The sequence below is a fragment of the Cygnus atratus genome, chromosome 3 (genome assembly GCF_013377495.2).
Source record: "Cygnus atratus isolate AKBS03 ecotype Queensland, Australia chromosome 3, CAtr_DNAZoo_HiC_assembly, whole genome shotgun sequence".
NCBI classification, from domain to species: Eukaryota; Metazoa; Chordata; class Aves; order Anseriformes; family Anatidae; genus Cygnus; species Cygnus atratus.
In genome coordinates, this window is record NC_066364.1 from 5,530,000 (window position 1) to 5,550,052 (window position 20,053).

The following is a 20,053-nucleotide window of genomic DNA, read 5'->3' on the forward strand; positions in this document are numbered from 1 at the left end:
GAAATTAGGAGATGGGAAGATGGGAAAATATACAACCAAACTATATGCAAATAAACTACAGAAAATTAACCTCTCCTTCTTCAAGGGCTTATTCATACAGCACCCAGGTTCAACAAATTAATTCTCTACCCAGACATACCAGCAAACCTTTGAGTTTTCATCCAATTACCATGACCACTGCGTCGTAATTTTCGTAGTGTTTGGTAAAAATATAGGTGAAGCACTCAGTAGCCCCCTGTAAACTATATAAAGAACTACTTCTACAACAAATGTGCTTTGATGATGTTGAGGTCTGGTGGCATGTGTCCAATCGAACATGGATGAGATATATTAGCAGTCTTCCAGCAGATCTTTTTATAACCATGCTTTCCATATGGGCATTTCTTCAGAACTCAGGAATAGGAACCTAGGAACCATTTGACATAGGCTATGTGTATTTCCTAGATAGTGCAAAACTTCAATTTTAGATAGAAGTTTGAGGTATTCTCTATGGTTTCATATTGAAAAGCTGTATCAGAAGGATCTAAACCTTCCCCTGATCTTACTGAAATCACTAGAAGGGATATTTTCAGGGACAGATGCAGTAAGAGAGGGACTGGCAGTCGTCATGGGGCTGCTGCATTCAGAAAGTTAGTACTTGAATCAAAGCTGCCAGGGAATGAGTTTTCTAGCTAGAAGAAAGAAATGGAAAATCAGATGGAAAATCAGATAATAATCAGATACTGGGAAAACATCCAAAGATGGGTCACGTGAAGAGACAGCCATAAATTGTACTGCAACGTTACTGATAGAAAGTCTTTCACCTTTTTAAAATAAAAGACTTGAAGAATGAAAAAGGTTAATTGAATGAGTAGAGAAAACCAAACTCGCTTGTTTTAATCCTTTGGAGTAGTAGTGTGTAGGAAGAGTGAAAAAGGAGCTAAGCAATGAGAACCCTAACACTGAAAACAACCTGGTGCTCTAGTTGTGAGATGATATAAGGAAGACTTGTCTTTCTGAATCCCATGTGAGGACCTGGAAGATAAGATCTGCATCAACACCAGAGAGTTACACCAGCAAAAGAGATCTGAGAGGGATCCTGGATAAAAACAACTGCTTTCTTGTTTAAATTTAAAATGCAAAGTTGATTTTGGAAACTCCTGGAATGAAACCAACCTTACGAGATCCGCCCATCTGTCTCCTCCAATATGATACTTCAAAATGATACCATGACTGATGGTGCTCAGGCAAAAATTCAGCCTGCCCGTAACTGAACCTCACATTGAATGCAATCATCCCAAAGTTAGTCCTCCATACAAAGAAATTTCTTGATGAAAAAACAATTTGCTGCCAAGACAAAATTAGAACCAACATCTATGTGTGTAAGGCTCCTGGTCCTCTGATCTAGCATACCTGGCTGCTCTGCTGTCAGCAGAATGACTGAGGAACGGAAAAACAGTCTAAGGAAAAGCCAAACAACCCACACCACAATGAGGGCTGCATACTTGTAGGGTAAATACAAGAGCAAGAGAACACTCTCTTACCAGTTCAGATCCTCTTCTGAACTGTGCCAAGGAAACAAGTGAATTTTATTCAGAGTAGCAGAATCAAGGACCATGCATCATAGTCTCCATGGCGAGTGATTCAAATAACTTTTGGAGACTATCTGGGTCAAATCTGAATGAACCATCACTGATGACCATGTCATTAATATCTTAAAGAGTGCCAGGTCCCCTCTTGTAACCCACACAGGAGAAGGAATGTAGGGCTTTTTCACATTTTTGGAGCCTGATGTTGAACATGGAGAATGTTTTTGTAATCCTGTAAGGGTCTTTCCTCTGTGGAGGGTGACTTTCCAACAGTGCAGAAATTAGCTTTAGTCTAAGAACTGCAGAGTCCTGGCTTGTCAGAGCTGAGATTCCTCTCCTTCAAGACACGGGACTTAACCTGGGAGTGTGACACAGCTTAATGCTGCCCTGAAAGAAGGCACGGTCACATAATAAAAAATGGAAAATAAAAAATATTGGCAGGATAAAGTCAGGTCAGTGAAAAAGGATTTAAAAATACCAGAAGAGTACAATAAAGCAGACTGCCACTCCACTTTCAGAAACAATAAACAGGTGAGGGGAAAAAAAAAAAAAAAAAAAAGAAGATTCAAAACTATATGGCAGAGAAAAAACAAAAGACTGGTATTGACAAAATCTGTATGTTTATAGAAAGGCTGTGAGAATTTTATCTGCTTTAGGATTGAAATGGTATCATCTGAATGGGATTTTTCATACACAGAACATTGATTTTTTAGTCTCTCAATCTTAAATTGAGAGGTACTATCATATACTTTGCAGCACCAGATTTTTCTAGTCATTTCTCCAGATGTACTGATATTTAAACTAAATCCATTTGTACTGATGATAAAGTCTTTCTAAAACCAATTTTGTTAAATCATAAACACTAAAAATGATACACATTGAATTTCAGGGAGACCACTGAATGCCTCACATTAGACAGCACGGCAAAAAGCCAAAAGCCAACTCTACTTAAATTAAAAATAATCTCCCAAATGAAAAAGAAAATGTTTGCTCTCTGCCTCGTATGACTGGCTGCAATGAGATAGAAATTATTTAAAATGAAGAAATAGTCTAGGGCTGTCCATTATTTCTTACTAACTTAAAGTGAGGGTAAGGTTCTTCTCTAAATCCTCCTTAATGCTGAATAGACATACATCCAAGAATTTTTCAGAACAGCATATTTCTTGTTTTAAGAAAATTGTTCTTGAACGCTTTGGGTAACTTATTTTGCCTAATAATCCTGTTATGAGACTTTCTGTATGTTCCTAACATGTTATGTTATTTCGGATAATTAAGTTCACAGTTAGGTTTCTAGGACTGATCATACATTCTTCCTATACAACAAACATATTTGCACCTTTTTTTCTTATTACAGAACTCAGAAAACTTAGTGTGAAATATCTGTACATGAATTAAAATCCTTTCTCACTTACAACAGACTCTGTGAGGGCATCTATTAATTACAAATTCTGATGTGGAAGAAAGATCAGCAGGCTTATCAGAAATCGAAGAGAATATGGTGTATTTTTTATTACTAACTTCTCTATATGACCTTTAGAGGTTAGTTTTTAGGGTGGAAACAGCTGAAAGCCTGACTTCACTGAATCTAATGACACATAGCTATTGATGAACATTCAATATTTCTCTGAATCATTTAGTAGATAAATGCCAGTCTTACGCAACAGGTGTTAAATTCAGTCTTATTTACTGAATCTCAGCTTCACTGAATGAAATTTCTTTATATTTCCATAATAAAAATATTTTGGCAGACATGTCATGGCTTTATCTTAACAACCCTATAAATTCATCTCTGGACAAACTCTGGTGCCAAATAATTATAATCCTCACTGTCAGACAGAAGACAGAGGCAGAAAGAAGAAGATCTAAATTTTTAATAGATGTCATTGGTTTGAAGTCTTGATTTGAGACCTGTAAGAACTCATTTTTGCAGGACGCTGAGAACCTGAAGCATACAGAAGAAATGCAAGTCAGTGTTTGTAAAGTTAGGCTTTAAAGGTTTTAGTCTAAATTCCAATCTAAGTATTATGCCTATTGGCATAATAATGCCACATAAGTCATCCATGCCACTGTCAGAAATAAATTCTAGCTTTCCTGACCCATGATGGAATCTTTCCATATTCTAGTTTCTGTAGAATAACTTCTCTTCTTGTTTTTGCTGTTTACTGCATTCCCTCCCAAAATAATAACAAGAGAACTATGGGGTAACATTAAAGATTCAGATGCCTAAGCTTAGAGATAAGGGATGTCTCAAATAAGGCATCTGCAGCTGTCTGATGGATATGACAAGTATCACAGAGAAGGTCTTCCTGGGCTAAAAATACAAATCAGGTCAGTTATTCCAGCATCTATCTTTAAGCAACCGAATCACGTCTGACGAGTATACCTCAAATACTGCCTAGACATCACCCTGAAGAGCTTTCAGAAAAAGTCAGAATCTGAGAAGAAAACATTCAAGTTTTCTTGAAGTAAAAACTGGCTCCAGCTCCCTCACTGTTAAGTGCAAAGGCGCTACTGGTGGGGAAAAGACTTCAGACACAATAACAATGGCAATTCAAGTCTACACAATGCAGTTATGATGGTGTGCCTTCAGACACTCATTTGTGTGTACTTCAGTGTAGTCAAGTTTGGGAATCTAAGTTTAAATAATCTCATGGCTGAGTCTTCAATCACTTCTACAAGCAGATGTTTATCTGTATTGGTAATATTCTGAGCTTAAGTCCACTTTCAGAAAGCAATTTACCAAGGTTCAGATAATTACTACTGGTTCTTACCAGTTCTGATGTATCCTACTAAATCCTCTGATGGGAAAATTAGGGATCCTATGCTGCTTCTACTAGTCAGAACACTACTTCTGAAATGAACCTCTCAAGCCAAGATGCCCATCAAAGTCACCTTTTACAGAGTCAAAAATATTAGAATTACCTAATAAATCTGATTTAACGATAGAATTCAGAAGATAAAACACAACGGATAAAAGAGAGAGGATTAAACACAATGACATGCTTCTCATTTGCATGCTAAGCTGGAAAATATGGAACAGGATGGACACCAGCATAAACTGTGGTTGTGTTCCAGCTCTTACAAGCACCAAACCTGCAGTTTGTTAAGTGTCACAAGAAGTGCACCGAGTAAAGCCACTTTTCCTCCTGGTTCTGTCATCAAGTCTACGAGGTCATGCAAATATATAAAGAAACTATTGTGAAGGCAGTGGCAATTGGAGAAAGCAGAAGTTAGTTCAAAAGAAATGTTGCCGCAGCACTGCTCAAAATGGCTAGGTAGAATATTTTTTAAATCAACAGTGAGAGTCTGGCAATAGGAAAAGGTAGGGTCAAAGGAAGCATCTGTCTATGTCCACGCTTTCTGCATTTGTAAGGAACTTATGGGAAGTTTGGGGTAGTTACTTTTTGGACAGCTGTGATTGATAGCAGTGAAAAGAAAAGTGGGCAAATCAGCAGATCTAAATGTATACACTATAATATCTTTCATAATGCTCTTCCTTAAATTTTTGATTAAAAAAGGAACAGTATTATAGCTCTACAACATCTGTATATATCTACAAGACTACCCATGATTCCCCCTCTCTTGGCTTGTTTAGAAGGAACAAGATTTGATCATCATATTAACCATGCTGACAGAAGATAATGTCAACAAATTAAACTGGTCAGTTAGCTGCATAGTTTGGGAAATTCACAAGTTAGCAGGACACTGAAAAAAATAGAGTATTTTACTATATCTCATGGTTGCAAAGCAATCTTATAGTTTGGTTAATAATTCAGTTGCCTTTTAGTGATAGTTGGGGGAGGAAGACTTACCTTTCTGTAATTGTTTATAAGAGTTCTTTCCAAATAAAATAAAACCAAATATATTTGCTTTCAGAAGCTATCACCATGTTCTTTGCTTTATCTCTTGCAAACTTCTGCTAAAAACTTCTCTATTTTGGACTAGATATTCTATTGTACGCTTCACATGATATTAGTCTAGCATTTGTGAGTGGCAAAGGAGAGAGGTAAAATTATATAAAGAGAATAATAGCCCAAACATACAGTTCCATTCATAAAAGTATTGCCCTTAGTTTTAACACTAAGAAAATTATAACTTCACATGCTCTTTTACTTTTTTCTGTTCCTACCTTCTGAGGTCAAGTACTACTGTTTCCTTGACATTTATGCTGCTCCATATAATTTTCATGGAGATGAATTTCCTCCAGATTCAGAATCTTTTTTTTTTTTCTAAAACCTCTGCAAAAGTGGAAAATTTCTTCCTGATTTTTCAGAGCTGAGATCTAGTATGTTTTTTCTATAATAATTTCTTTGACTTTCATTCTTTTCTAAATGTATTTTTTTTGAGCTAAGTAAGAATATATGGCACATAAAACAACAGTTCATAGAAAATAATCCCAATTTATGACATCAGAGACAGACTACTTACACTTTTTTATCAGGTAAGAAATTTAAATAAAGAATTTGTTTGACTGCTCTGGACAATGGATTTGCCATTTGCATAGAAAAAATGATGGCGAAACCTCATAACACATCAGTGTTTTACCACAAGCTCAGTTCTATTACATTTTAGTTGAGGTTCAAAGTTGTCTAAAGAAACCAATCTCTTCTTTCTCCAACCCTAAATGTGTCACTTGAGAGTTCAGCATCCAATAGGAGCAGTATCTAACACACAACTAATTTTAGAATATAAAGTGCTCCTCACCATATTGGAATACATATAATTTAAAATAACTGTAAACCTAAACTTTGCAAAAACAGAAAATTCAAGCACTAACAAAAAAGCATAATTTGTAATTGAAAGAAAATAATATTTAAAAGAAAAAAAACTTTTTTGTCTTTCCAAAAAGAGACAGAAATTACTAAGTTTTATTTCCCAGGAGAATTATGCCACTTTTAAAAGAAAATTACAGTCACCACAAATTGCTCTCAACAATTCCAAAGCTTCTTCATTTGACCACTTGAAAATCAAAGTTCTTTAAGATTATAAATATAACTTTTTATAACTCTGTTATTACGTACTGTGAATGGGGAAAGGGGGCCAATCTTGTGGCCATAGCGTCGAATGGCCTCTCTGATGTGGCTGGGCTGGATGGCATCGCTTTGAGCCTCTATACCACAGGCTGCAGTGCTCTGCAACAGAAAAACACATAAATTGTTACTAAATCAAAAACACACAACAGACCTACAGTGCATAAAGTATGAAAATAAACCTTTATAAAATGTACCCATTTTTTTTTTTCCTGAGGATACACATCATTGCTGCCACACACTACATTAGAGAAAAAAAGCTATTAACAAATCAAAGAGGACTTTTACATGAACTGTGCTTAAGAGACCCAAAGAACACCATATTTGTCCTCTTAAATCTTTCACCTAGTGCTGCTGTATGTTGCAATTGAAAAGAGCAGCAAATGTTCTAACTAAAATGAAAGGGTCATATAAGTCATACTGCAATAACCACAGAAACTATTTTTAAAACATTTCAGGCTTTCATTATGATGTCAAGGGGTGGGGAAAATATTGAACAAGTACCCGAAGTGGAAAGCAATTTGACACCAAAATCACCATTGAGTAATATCAGATTGAAATTTGAAGATGAAACATGTGACGTTATGATGTTACAGGGATGCAAAAATATTTTAATTATCTCAAACTGGAATATTTTCTAATTTCAAATATTTTTTTTAGATGATGAACCTTAAACAGGAAAAATAAGACTTTACTACTACTGGTCCACTGATTTTACAAAAGCATACCCAAGACTTTAAAAGAAAAAGTTACTCTTTTCTCCTTTTTAGTCAAACAATAATGTTGATTTAGGCTTCATCCAGACGTGGCTGCTTGCCAGAATTCAGGTGACTTACCAGAATGATGTCTACTTGGTAATAAATTCATGAAAACAGTATTAGTGCATGAACCAAGAAGAACAAAAACTTACATTATACACTGAAATTAAATGTACACATGTACAAGCTTTCCCCATATATTTTCCACTACATACTAACGCTTTAAAACTCGCGATATTTTTTACAAGAGAAATTTCAGGAGTGCCGAGTCCACTGAAACCTATGTACCTATACACAGAATTATTCATAATAAGATGGTGGATTCTTCCCTGTTGATTGACATTCGTAACGGAATGTGAAACTCAAATATTTTTTGCTGGAATGGGCCTTTGTGGACTAAGAATAACATTCTTCACCAAGTTAACTCGTTTGTCTCAATGCCTCAGTTATATCTAGTACATACCTAACCAAATTGGATAAGTCCTGGGAACATTTCATTAAAACTGGGCACTTTTTAGAATTTAATTATTTTAAAAGGCATTAAGATAAACACTAGGAATTTTAAATAAACTCATAAAACTAGTGAAATACAATGTATCAAAAATTTAATGCTCCATCTAAATTCTTGTTCCTAGGAAGAATAATGGAAATCGCCCAGAGAAGCAAAACATATTCAAATGCAATATAAAAAAGGAAGAGGATAAAGTAGTCTAAATATCTTCAGAAAGGCTTTAGGATTCACTAACAGCTTTCTAAATACAATGTAAGAGGGGCAGAGACAAAGATGAACATACTGGGATTATCCAAAGCCCTGGTAACACCTGAAGGAGAAAATAAATCTTTTTCTAACTGTCATAAAAATTACTAGTAAAATTCCATGAAAAATAAATATTGATTGTAAAAGAATAACACACATGAAAAAACCATATCATTCCATTGTTGTGCAGCAAAATAAGTACTGCCATCACATTTATTTCTTTAAAAAAAAAAAACAAAAAAAAACAAAAAAAACCACAACACCCTAAGTGACTAACACAGCGCTTCCTAACCAGTTTATTTAATCAAATCTATTTCCCCTGTGGTTTTAAGGTACATATAGACATAGACATACAATACCAAGGATCTAGAACAGAAGACAGGAATTGTAATATTTACTTTTCATACACTGAATGGGAGACGTCCATATTTTATGCAAAGTAAACAAATATTTAGATTGAATGCAACCAATTGGCATAAAAATAAAGGCGATCAGGCAACGTTGTTATAGGCAAAGAAAGCAGCTGCCTAAGGCTGCTGAGAGCAAGACGATCGCAACAACCTCTTTGCCTACTTTGCTTATACTTTGAACCTCAAAACCTAAGCTAGCTGCTACTGTCAGAGAAGGGGTTGGTTATTTGGAGTGGTGCCTACTGCTGCAGCTGTAGAGGAGCAGCCTGTCTTAGAAGCAGCAACTGTCACCTCAACAAAATACAGAGTAGTCTTACCTTAGTTCTGACAGAAAAAATATAAAACATATTTGCCGCTATTATAACATTGGTAGTTAACTTGTGATATAGTTTACAATTAATGTGAATTAATATTTAAAATTATATACATTATATCCTCATGATTTGGTTTCTTTGCCTTTTTTCATGCTTCTCCACCAAATACCTTTTTTCTTTTCCTTTGTTTGGATTTGGTAGAGTCCTGTCCTATTCCTCCATTCCCCAGGGCTCCTGATGGTGTTTTCCCAAGATGTTGCTGTCCTGCTGGAGCTGGGGGGGTAGGCGTAGGTGGTGGTGTATTTTCAGGAGAGTCAAGACTGGTCTTCACACTTGTAGCCTGCCCTAAGAGATGTGGCTATCAAAACAAGACATCAAACAGCCATTATATAATCAAATAACAAAAAAGTTAGTGCCTTCTTAGATTTACTCTTAGAAGAGATGCGATACAGCATTAAGTTCGCTAATTCTAGCAATTACTGTAATATCTATATTGCAGCAATGCATGCCATACAGCACCTATTGTACTTGTCACCTACCGCTGACAAGTATGGGTGTGAACTTTAACATCCCAATCTACAACAGAGAGAGAGGAATTTCCACCCAAGGAAAGAGAAGTTACATTTAAATATAAAGATGCTGCTAAGAATTTAACATTTGGAGCTATGATTTAATGTCTTTCCTCTTACATCTGTAACTTCAGTGTTGGTAAACTCCATAAGAGAAGACCATGCCAATACCAGATATCAAGAACGCCTACATTGAATGCAACAGACTACCAAACACTAGCAATACTAAAATATAAAATGCATTTATTCTCACTCCACTGCAATAATCGTTACATAAATATATGAGAAATCAACATTTACCTCAGTTGAATTGTGATATTGTATGAAAGTGGCAGATATGGCATGACTGAAGGGGTCACCAGCCTTAGGAGCCATGTCCTGTTTAACCAGAAGGGCCATGTCCACCAACTGCAGGAGGAAAAACAGCTAATATTAAACAGGTAGGCTTACTGACGTGGTACTCACTATGAATGCAACTGAAACGAAGAAGAGAGATAGGAGTTGTGGGTTGAGGCACATTATTCTTAGTATTTCTCAGTAGAAAACAAAATTACTGAGATATTTTAGCCTAAGGAACTGTCCTTTTCCACTTTTGTAAATATATGGAGTAATTTATCTACCCAAGAGGGCTCAGCTTGGCACTAAGGTAACATTTTGTTTTCCAGGAAATCCTGCTTTTTAATCCAATTGTGCAATAGGGTTTAATGAACCTCAGCGCACTGCCAAAGGTCACATAGTGAAGTATGTGGTTTCAGTTTGGACTTGAATAAAGTTCGTGCTGGACTCCACTCTCCTCTGTAAGCATTAGAAAACATTTCTATTTGTGTATCAGATGGATGAATACAGTATAGCACTCATCTGTTGCATAGTAAATTGAAAGATAGAAATTCTATTAACTTGGTTAGCTGAAGTAGTGACTGCTTGCTTCCAAAGGTGCCTACAACACAGTCACCTGAGTTTGAAGTATATCCAAGAGTTACCAATTTATACTGTTTAACTAGAGTAGTTGTTAACTACTGTTTAACAACCTGTAGGGTATGCTTCCTTACCTGTGCCACAGTCTCATATGCTAAGTACGCCAAAATCTCCATTGCAACTGCATTTGGCTTTATTTCCATACTGCTACAATCCAACCAGTCACGAAACTTGGATGCTTTCTTTGCTGTCAGTTCAAATCATAAGGGAAAAAGAAAATGTTAGCAACAGGAAGACAAAACAAAGCATTTTTCCAGTCACAGAAAATACTGCAAATGTTAAGCACAGAGTGTTAATAAGATGTGATTGGCCAGGAAAGGAATTCAAAGTGGAACTACTGAGGAAAGTTGATTACTTCGTATACATCATTTTGGAAACCCATGAGCAGCATGGAGGAAAGAGAAAAACAAAGATGATCAATTACACAAGAGATTTCAGAACAAGGAAGAATCTACCTCAGAGGACAGTAGATAGGACAAATCTGATCTTGAATGTACTGAATGGTAAAAAAAAATAATAGGATTGTGTCGTGTCTTTGATGAATGATAGAAAAAGGGGCTAGAAGAAATCACCACAAATCTGAGGTTTGGAAGCCAGATAAAATTATATAATTGAGTTAACAACAGCAAAGGCAAATGAAGAAGGACAGAAGAACTAGGAAGTTCAGTGTTAACCGTGCAGGGATTAAGTGCTGACAAGCCAGCCAAAATGATTTGTAGAGGAGTGTTTTTAAAATGTGTGTTGGATATAAAGACATAAGGATAGATGTAGATCTGCAAATGATCAGCATTCAGACAAGAACTTCACACTGCTAATGGATGAGATCACTTAGGAGAAAGTACAGAGAAAAATATGGAACAAAGAAACATGAGAGACTTGCTGAGAGAGTAAAAGGAAGAGACACGAAAATGGAACAGAAAAACCATCATGGAAATTCACAGAAGAACCAAAAAAAGGATGATCTTACTAAAGGCAGTGGCAGACAAGCTGATCACAGAAAGAAACCAGTTATACAGTGGTCTTAATGAGAGCTGTTCGTGAATACAGGACAACCAAAATGTAGTAAATACAAGCTGGGAGAATCACTTGAAACAGCTCTTGCAAAGGGAGCCTTCGTTAAGGAATAAAAAGCTGAAAACCACGTCAATAATAATTATTTTTTAGGAGGGAATGAGATCCTACAGTGCTTGATCCTTTGATGGACCTTTTCTTTTGTCTGTCTTTAAAACCACACAGAAATATGTGGTACTGTGATTAGGAATATATATATTCAGAACAGATCTCTTGGAGTCCCAGATTTGTTCACCTGTGACCCAGTTCTCATGTGTTTATATAACTGTAAAAAGGGTTTGCTACTTTAGACAATATTTTTTATAATTTTTTATTATAATTTTTATAATTTTTATTATTTAAAAAATAATATTTTTGTTAGTTTTGAACAGACGTTCTGCATGGCCTTTAGTATGTGCTATCTAGTTGAGTTCAAATTATGTAATTAAATTTGTGAGTGAATCTCTTCCTCTACTATTTTCTAAGCACTGTAATTCTCATTTATTAATGACATTAAATGTCAGTGAAAAAGAATTGTACAGAAACAGTCATTTAAAAACACTGGGAAAACACCATCAAGGGTTTTTTATAGATCACAGTCCACTGGTCAGCAACATTTGATGTGATTTTGCAAATTTAAGATTTGTATTTGTTCTGTCTCCAGATGACAATTTTTGGGTTTTAAAAATGACTCTATCTCAAACCTCTCATTTGCTGAAGTCCCCCTAATCTGAGCTATCATTGATCTAATGGCTCACAGATGTGTGATGCCAAATTATAACTAAGCTTACAAAACATACTGAATTAGGAAAAGAAATGCCTACAAAACATGTTTTCCAACATTTGCTGACACAGAACAGTATTTCGAATGTGTCATTTATTTGCCATAAATGACTCACCCTTTCTTCGAATTTAAGTGTCCTGCTAGGAAGAACAAGATAAGGTCTCTCATTTAAAGACACCATTGTGTTCTAGTCTGCGTTGTAGGATCATGTGCTGTTTTGTCATGACTTTTACTGGCTCCCTCACCTCACTTTCTCTGACATTTGACCTAAAACCTTAGTCATCACTTAACCGCTTCTGTAATGATGTTTTGCTACATGATCAAGCCCATTAATTTACAGCTCATTATAGTTGTGGCCCACAAGTACTTCTAGTAAGTTGGTTTTCAGTGCTAGTAAAGCCCTAATTCTGTCATCATGTTATTAGTGTTGGAATGGCGTATACTGATGAATTTGGCTAATGTTGAATAAATTCCACAGCAGGAGCTTACAGCTTAAAATAGAAAAAGACTCTTTAGTAAGTTCTTTGTGTCTCTGCGGATACAGAAATAAAAGCAAAACTTGCTGCTCTTCCTTAATTTTAGATGCATTCCTAAGAACCTGCAACCATGAAACTTTATTAATGTGCTGACTGCAACAACACCATGACAGACTTCAGGCAAGTACGGGTGTTTTAATCCATTAACTCTTTACAAGTTCTATCTTTGCAGCAGTCCCCACCAGCACAGTATTTGAGCATATAGAAAGCCTGGTAAACAGTCAAATAAAATACTCTGCCAGACAGCCTGAAAACCATGCTAAATTAACCGTTTCCAGGAGCTATGAGGACAAAGAATTTAAAGTTTTGTTATTGTGGATGAAACAAAAGTGCTTTCAAAAAATATGAGGTTCTGCTGTGTTCTCTATTACATGAAATAATAATTTAACATCTTATTACAATACAGACATTATAATACTTACAAAAACTCAATTGCCGACTTTCACAAAATTCTGCATACTGGGCTGAGTCCATCATTCGTGTTTGCCTTTCTGCTCTCTGACAAAAGAGTAGAAGTACATGATGTACCTTATTCCAGCAAGAACTGCATTCCACAACAGAAATTATAGCAGCACGGCGCCCCTGCCATAAACTTCAGCTAACCCCCCCCGCCCCCCCCCAAATTAAACATGCATTGCAGTTTCAGATGCAGAAATATAAACCACAGATTGCTTATTAGCCTTGTGCGTTAAGTTTCCCAGAGGAGTGTGTCAGTTCTCACTTTAAAGACCTGCTTGCACACTCCTCACCTAAGACAGTGACACAGGGTTGATAGGAAAGGTGCTTGCCCTCAACCATTTGAACACCAAGGTGTACAATTTAAACTAAAGCACGTGAGCACTCTGCCTACATGTTTACAGATGACCAGACAAATAAAACGTTCTCCTAGACTGAGGCAAATGTATCCCTCACTGAACAGAACCAAAACTGTGTGCTTTTAAGATGGCAGCATTATCATTATTGGAATGAATAGATTACATCACATTAAAGGTGCACCAGACAGAGAAGAGCACTGAAGTGCCCCTTCCCATATAGACATTCAATACATAAGTGGTAAATAATATAATATAATAACTAAGTGGTAAATGTGTATGTCTTGGTTTCTTTCACTGTTAATCTATGCTTAGTTTTTCATGCTTCTAAACACCTACTGGAGAAGAAACAAAAAACAGACTTAGATAAGTCTTTAAGAAAATGGCTTAAAATGTTATCTACTGTATTAAAGTGTAAACCAAAAGCCTGTATTTCAAAAAGGCAAGATTATGTACAGCCTCTTCTCCATGTATTACTCTGCTGTAACTGAATCATCTTTGAAGCAGCACTGGAGGACGTTTAAGAATGAGCACATGCCCGAGTTTTGTTTACTTCAACAGAGGAGAGTTCATTTTCACAAGGTAAGGATCTGGTCTCTAGAAGAGATTAAATCCTTCACATATTAGGGGCAGGAAGCGGTAGTTAGATTAAAGAGAATGATTATCCTTTTCAGAAGCAGACAGTTTAATCAAGTCTCTTAAACAGGGAAGGCATATTGTCTTACACGTCAAGGAAAGCAATATAACTCTCTTCCAAACATAAAATAAAACATTAAACCCGGTAAGAGCAGAACTATAGCTAAGGATTCAAAGTGCTATCAGGAGGGGCTGATGCCACTGTGACTGTACTGCAGCGAGCCCACACAGCTCAAATCATCATGCACACAGAAGGTGAAGTACAGGCGTGTTTGCATTACAAACAAAAACCAAACAAAGCACACACACACAAATGTTGCTGCGAGTTCCCAAGCTCTTTTACATCTGACGAAATCAAAATTGCAGAGTTCTTTAACCCGGTCTACTGGAAAATAACAGGGCTGCTAATGAGAGTATTTGAAGATGGGTTATACAACAGGATATTTTTTTAACACTTTCTTGTATCAGAAAAAAAAAGTAAAAAATCAGTACTTCAAAACCACAGTTTTTTCTTCTCTTCTACGCCTGTGAGGTCATTCTTTTATGGCACTCCAATCCATCACTTATGGGATGTTGTTGGTGGACAACACATTCAATTTAGCGGTGAACTGAACGACTAACTGTGCAGGAACATACCTGGATATTCCTTCTTTCTGTTCATCTCTACCCAGCCACTCATTTCTATTGTATTTTGACTCTTAATCACCAGGACGGAAACTGTTCTACTACTCAAGTATTTTTCTGTTCCTCTTCTATGCATTCTTCTGGCATCTTGACTACATTTTGTGGAGCTGGCTGAAAGTTTTTACTTATCTGAAACAGCAATCTATTCCATCAAGACATTAAGTCTAAATTCATTTTATATCCTTTAAGAAAAATTGTCACAATAACTTCAATCCTCATCCAGCATGATCAGAACAGAGATCTGCTTTGCCTCAGAATTAATTCAGCTGTACTTTTCAAGACAGAAAGAACCACCAGGATCATCTAATCTTATTTTCTGCATAGCACAGGACACTTCTCACATAATATATACTAGAATTCACAGTTCTAGAATTTCTTGCATAATTTTACTACATTTTTTTAAATACATCTAATTTTGATTTAAATATTTCACATATTAAGATATATCTTCTTCAAATTATTTTAAATGGTAATTTTTTATGCAATGTGGTTTAAATTCTGCAATCATTTGTGCCTTTGCTAGTCACAAATTACTAGTTGGGTACTGCCAGATAATGACAAAATAATTTAACCATATGTGGGTAATCAAATGGACTGAACTTCTCTAAATGTGACAAAGTTTTCTTGAAATTTTACACATGGAAATGTGCAGGCTCACAGAACTGTTGCCTGAGATCCAGCTTCAGCAATCCTCCCTCTGGAGGTCTCTAGCCCAATCTCTGGTTTAAAAGAAGACTATTTATTGCCTACGCTAGATAAAATCAGCCATGGCTTACTCTAGCGAAGTCTTTAAAACCTTGATTTTGTGTCTCCTCTGGGTAGCCTCCTTCAGTGTTGCATGGTGAACAAGATTTTTGATGTCCTACTTGAACCTGCCAAGCAACAACCTGTGGCTCTTGACCCACAGATCCTCTATCCTATTCTTTATTCTACCCAGAACTACTATGAAGATTTTGGTTCTATTATCTTTGTAACTGTCCTTCAGCAGTTGTAGGCTGTTACCTAACCTCCTTTAGGCCCGTCTTCCTCAGGCTAAGTAAGACTAAGTAAGCTCAGCCTCTTCTCACAGGCCATGTGCTCCAAGACCCTCACCACCTCTCAGTAGCTTTCAGCTCAACCTTTCCAGTTTCTCAGGATTTCTGTGGGTTTGAAGGACCCCAAACAGGACACAGCATTCCAGATTTGGCCTCAACAGCATCAAGCAGAAGGCAATAACTACTTCCGTCAGTCTGACAAGCACATTTCTTCTGCTGTTGCTCAATGTGCATTTTATTTTAGCTATGATTAGAACATACTGCGTTGCCTCATATTCAGCCTGATGTTGAATCAGTCAGTACTGATGCATAGGGTTACTGTCCCAGACTCAGAAACTCAATCAAGTTTCTGTTGGGCCAGCTCTCAGAGTTTTCAAGACCTGCCTGGACTGAAGCTCTGTCAATCAGTGTGACAGCCACTCCCAATTTTCTATCATTCACATATTATCAGAATGGGCATTTTGTATCTTTGTCTGCATTTCACTGTTGATAAAGGTATTGAACAATATGGATCCCAGTATCAATCCCCAAGGTATTCAGTTTTTACCAGTTTCCACCTATACGTCAAGCCATTGGCTATAACCCTTCATATCCAGCTGTCCCAGCCATTCAAAACCCTTTGCAACAACAGGGAAGGCAGAGCAACGCAAGATAACAGAGTATGTCAACATGAGGAGTTATGTTTCAAGGTCCTATGACAAAGAAAAAAGAAATCTAGAAATGTGATGATGATACTTCAACATACAATTACAGGCATCCCACAATGCAGTATGGAAACTGCAAATTAATCCCAAGAGCAGTTAGATTAGATTAAATTATTTAGCAATGGCTACTCAGCAAATACAGTAGAAAACTCCTCAAAAATAGATGTTGTCAAAGGCTAGTGAATATGGTAAAGGGACATTTTTCTGATAGGGACTTCATTCCTCTCTACAGATTGTCTACAGTAGCTGTCCAAAGACCTTTACACTGGACTTAGCTTTATTCTCACTTATTAAATAAATACTTACACTTATGTTTCTTCTGAAATAATATCTTTTATATAGCCAAATTGCCTACATATCTGTTGAATAAAATCACTTTATCTCTTAAGTTCTCTCTAAAAGATGTCTTTCTTAAAGATGGATTCTAGAGCGATTCTCCAAAACACCATCAAGTAAAAGAGCTTTCCACGTAAATATCTGGACTATATTTTCTTCCCAATACATTCTAAAAACCAAAACATATCATGGCATGCAAACTCATAGTTCACAGGACGTCACAGCCTTTCCATCAGCCCTACCAGTTTTAGAATAGTCTACAATTAACCAGCAAATGCAGAAAAAATAAATAGGATAAGTATATAATCTTCAAAGCAAAGCAGAAGACAACAGGTCACCTTTCTTCTTCACTTCTCAAGATTATAAATTGTAATTATCTTCTTTTATATCATCCCTGCTTTACAAGAATTTAATGTTCTCTTATCTCCACATTTCTAAGGTATATTTGATAAACTCAAATTGAATCAATAGCATGGGATAAAAAGGGAGCAGAAAGATTGTGCATATAACTGTGAACACAGAGTTACTCCAGGCCAGAAGAGTTTCAAAGAAATAGCATTCAACTTTGGGCAAGACATAGAAAGGCTGTTAAAACTCAATAATCTGTATGTAATGCTTCCTTTTAAATCTGTAGAATACCCACTTGCTATTTTTTATAGTCTATTTTTTTCAACTACCATTTCAGATGCTTTAAATAAGAAATAGCTTAAATTTTATTAAAATGAATTTTTCCAAATTCTATTCTTGGAAAGAGTAGCAAGTCACTCCAACAAAGGTGAAGTCCTCTTTCATCAGTATAAAAACAAGTTTGTTGAGTCTTTCCTATATGATGAAACATAAAAACCCTGTGGCCATGCTGCCTTGAAGCAATCTCAGCTTCAAACAATAAATGACATGAATGACACAGTCCCACTGGTTCATCAAAATACATTAAATATATACATATATTTTTTTTCACTCCTTTTACAGTAGTACTAGTCACTCTCAGCAGTTAAGAAGCTGAATTATGTGGTGTACAGCAGAGTTAAAATACTTTGTATGCTTTCATTGGAACATGCTGAAGGATGCAGTAGATATGACCTGGCACAGTAAATGTATGCTTAGTCTTCCAAAAATGTGTTGCATTATATCTTTCTTGCAGCATGAAGAACTAAAAAAGACTAAAGAGGGAACGGAAAGAAAAGGTAAAGAGCTGAATGTTGTCAACTGCCATGCAGGATGAAAAGAATCTTATTTTGATTCCATTTCAAAGCTGTCACACTTGACATCTTTTGGGGGGGAGAGGCCAAATGTTAACTTGCCTACTAACTATTCAGTGTTTGAAGGAAATGTGCTGGGTAGCTGCTAAGCTGGAACATTTGAAAAACACACACAGCGTGGCTGGGTGTCCCTGTGCTGGCAACAATGAAGATGTTGGCTTCCCAGACTGCTTGCATATTCATATTGTGGCATGATTTCCTGATTTTTTTTTTGATGAAGACCTTCTCACTGAGCACCTATTATGGTTTCAAAGGAGCTAGGTGACTAGTCTGGAGAGAAAAAAAAAAATTGCCCTGCAGTGGCTGATACTACTAGAAGAGTGTGCCACTGCTTTGAATTCAAGCTTCCATGAAGCATACACAGATTATCCTCTGCATATGATTTTTTTGTCATTTAGACTAGAGAATAACAGAACATTGCATGTTGTACCTGACAGCTCACAGGCTGCAGGTCGAAAATTGCCTAGATTAAAATAATTACAATTTGTGAAACAAACCACAAAGTAGCTCAATATTGAAAAGCTTGCATAATACGATGAAAGCACATTTTTATTCTCTGTATCTTGAAATTATCGGAAATTATCACTATCTAAAGATTTCTGTTACATAAAGGAAAAATGTATTTGCTCTTCTAAGAATGACTTGAATTGGTAAGCAAAGAAAAAAAAGCATTTTAAGACTAAGCATTTTCAAAGTTTAAGCTTGCTCAGAGTTTTATACAGAAAATAAAAACGTCACTTAGGGAAAGACCAATAGCTTTTGTAATGCACTACTTGGTTTGGCTATGAAACACAGACATGCAGGAGATTTTTATCATTTTTACCCACCTCTTATAGAACATACCATACATTCTCAGTAACCATTAATCTGAACAAGTCTGTGTAACAAGTTTGACGCCTTTGATGTAATACCATTTTGAGAGCTCCTGTGTTTAGTACAAAGTTCCTCATATCTTCATTACTAGAAGAAAACATGAGGTCTTTTTCAGGTAGACCAAGAAGATTTCCATTTTAATGTATTTACACAGTTATAACTAGTAATAAAAGTTCTGTTTGTTTTTTGTTTTTTGTTCTCTACGTTACTAATGCTCTCCTACCCCCCAATAAACACAGTTAAGACCTTAACAACCTTTAAAATCTTAAGAACTGTTACAGAGATGCTAGGGTGTTATTACAGAATAACAGAATCACAGAATCATCTAGGTTGGAAGAGACCTCCAAGATCACCGAGTCCAACCTCTGACCTAACACTTACTCTAACTGCAATGAAAGCAAGATGTGGATTATGATAAATATAAATCAGAATAGACTTTTTTTAATACTTTTTTCATTATAGAAAACTGGATATTTACTGTCTATGGACAAAAGATGGGAGTCACTTGATGAAGCTAGACGTCTACAGTATGCTAATTAATCATCTAAAGTACATTTATAACCGAAAAGATATTAAGGTACTTTCAGAGACTAACTTTTTCCTAAACTAGATGTTCACAATAGGTCAGACTAATCACTTCTATGAATTTGTCTGAAGTTCATCCACTGTGGACATCAGCAATGGAGTTCCGTGGACACTGGCTTAGGTCTACATGTCCAAATTACAAACATCCTCCAAAATGCAAGAGGAATCCTACTCTGAGAGTGATGACTGAAGGATATCATCACTGACAGGGCAACACAAAAGCCAAGATTAAAGAATGACTCAGGAAATTTGGTTCCACAAAAGCAGCTTTGTACCCTAGGCGTTCATTAACTCCCCCCATCACCCTCTAAGTATTTAAAAATGTAAGCTAACAAAGCAGATAAGTAGGGGGAAGGGAGCTGGCAAGACAATTTAAGAT

At 36.2% G+C, this 20,053-nt stretch overlaps 1 protein-coding gene across 3 annotated transcripts in view; it reads right to left on the reverse strand.

Moving 5' to 3' along the window:
- SUPT3H (SPT3 homolog, SAGA and STAGA complex component) overlaps positions 1–20,053 on the reverse strand; it is a 279,344-nt gene that overhangs the window by 50,876 nt on the left and 208,415 nt on the right. For all 3 annotated transcript variants that reach the window (XM_050710007.1, XM_050710009.1, XM_050710008.1), the window contains 5 exons: positions 13,174–13,249; positions 10,456–10,568; positions 9,707–9,814; positions 9,007–9,195; positions 6,590–6,700 (listed from right to left, as the gene is read on the reverse strand). In XM_050710007.1, coding sequence (XP_050565964.1) covers positions 6,590–6,700; positions 9,007–9,195; positions 9,707–9,814; positions 10,456–10,568; positions 13,174–13,249 — 597 coding nt within the window. The remainder of the gene's footprint in view (positions 1–6,589; positions 6,701–9,006; positions 9,196–9,706; positions 9,815–10,455; positions 10,569–13,173; positions 13,250–20,053) is intronic.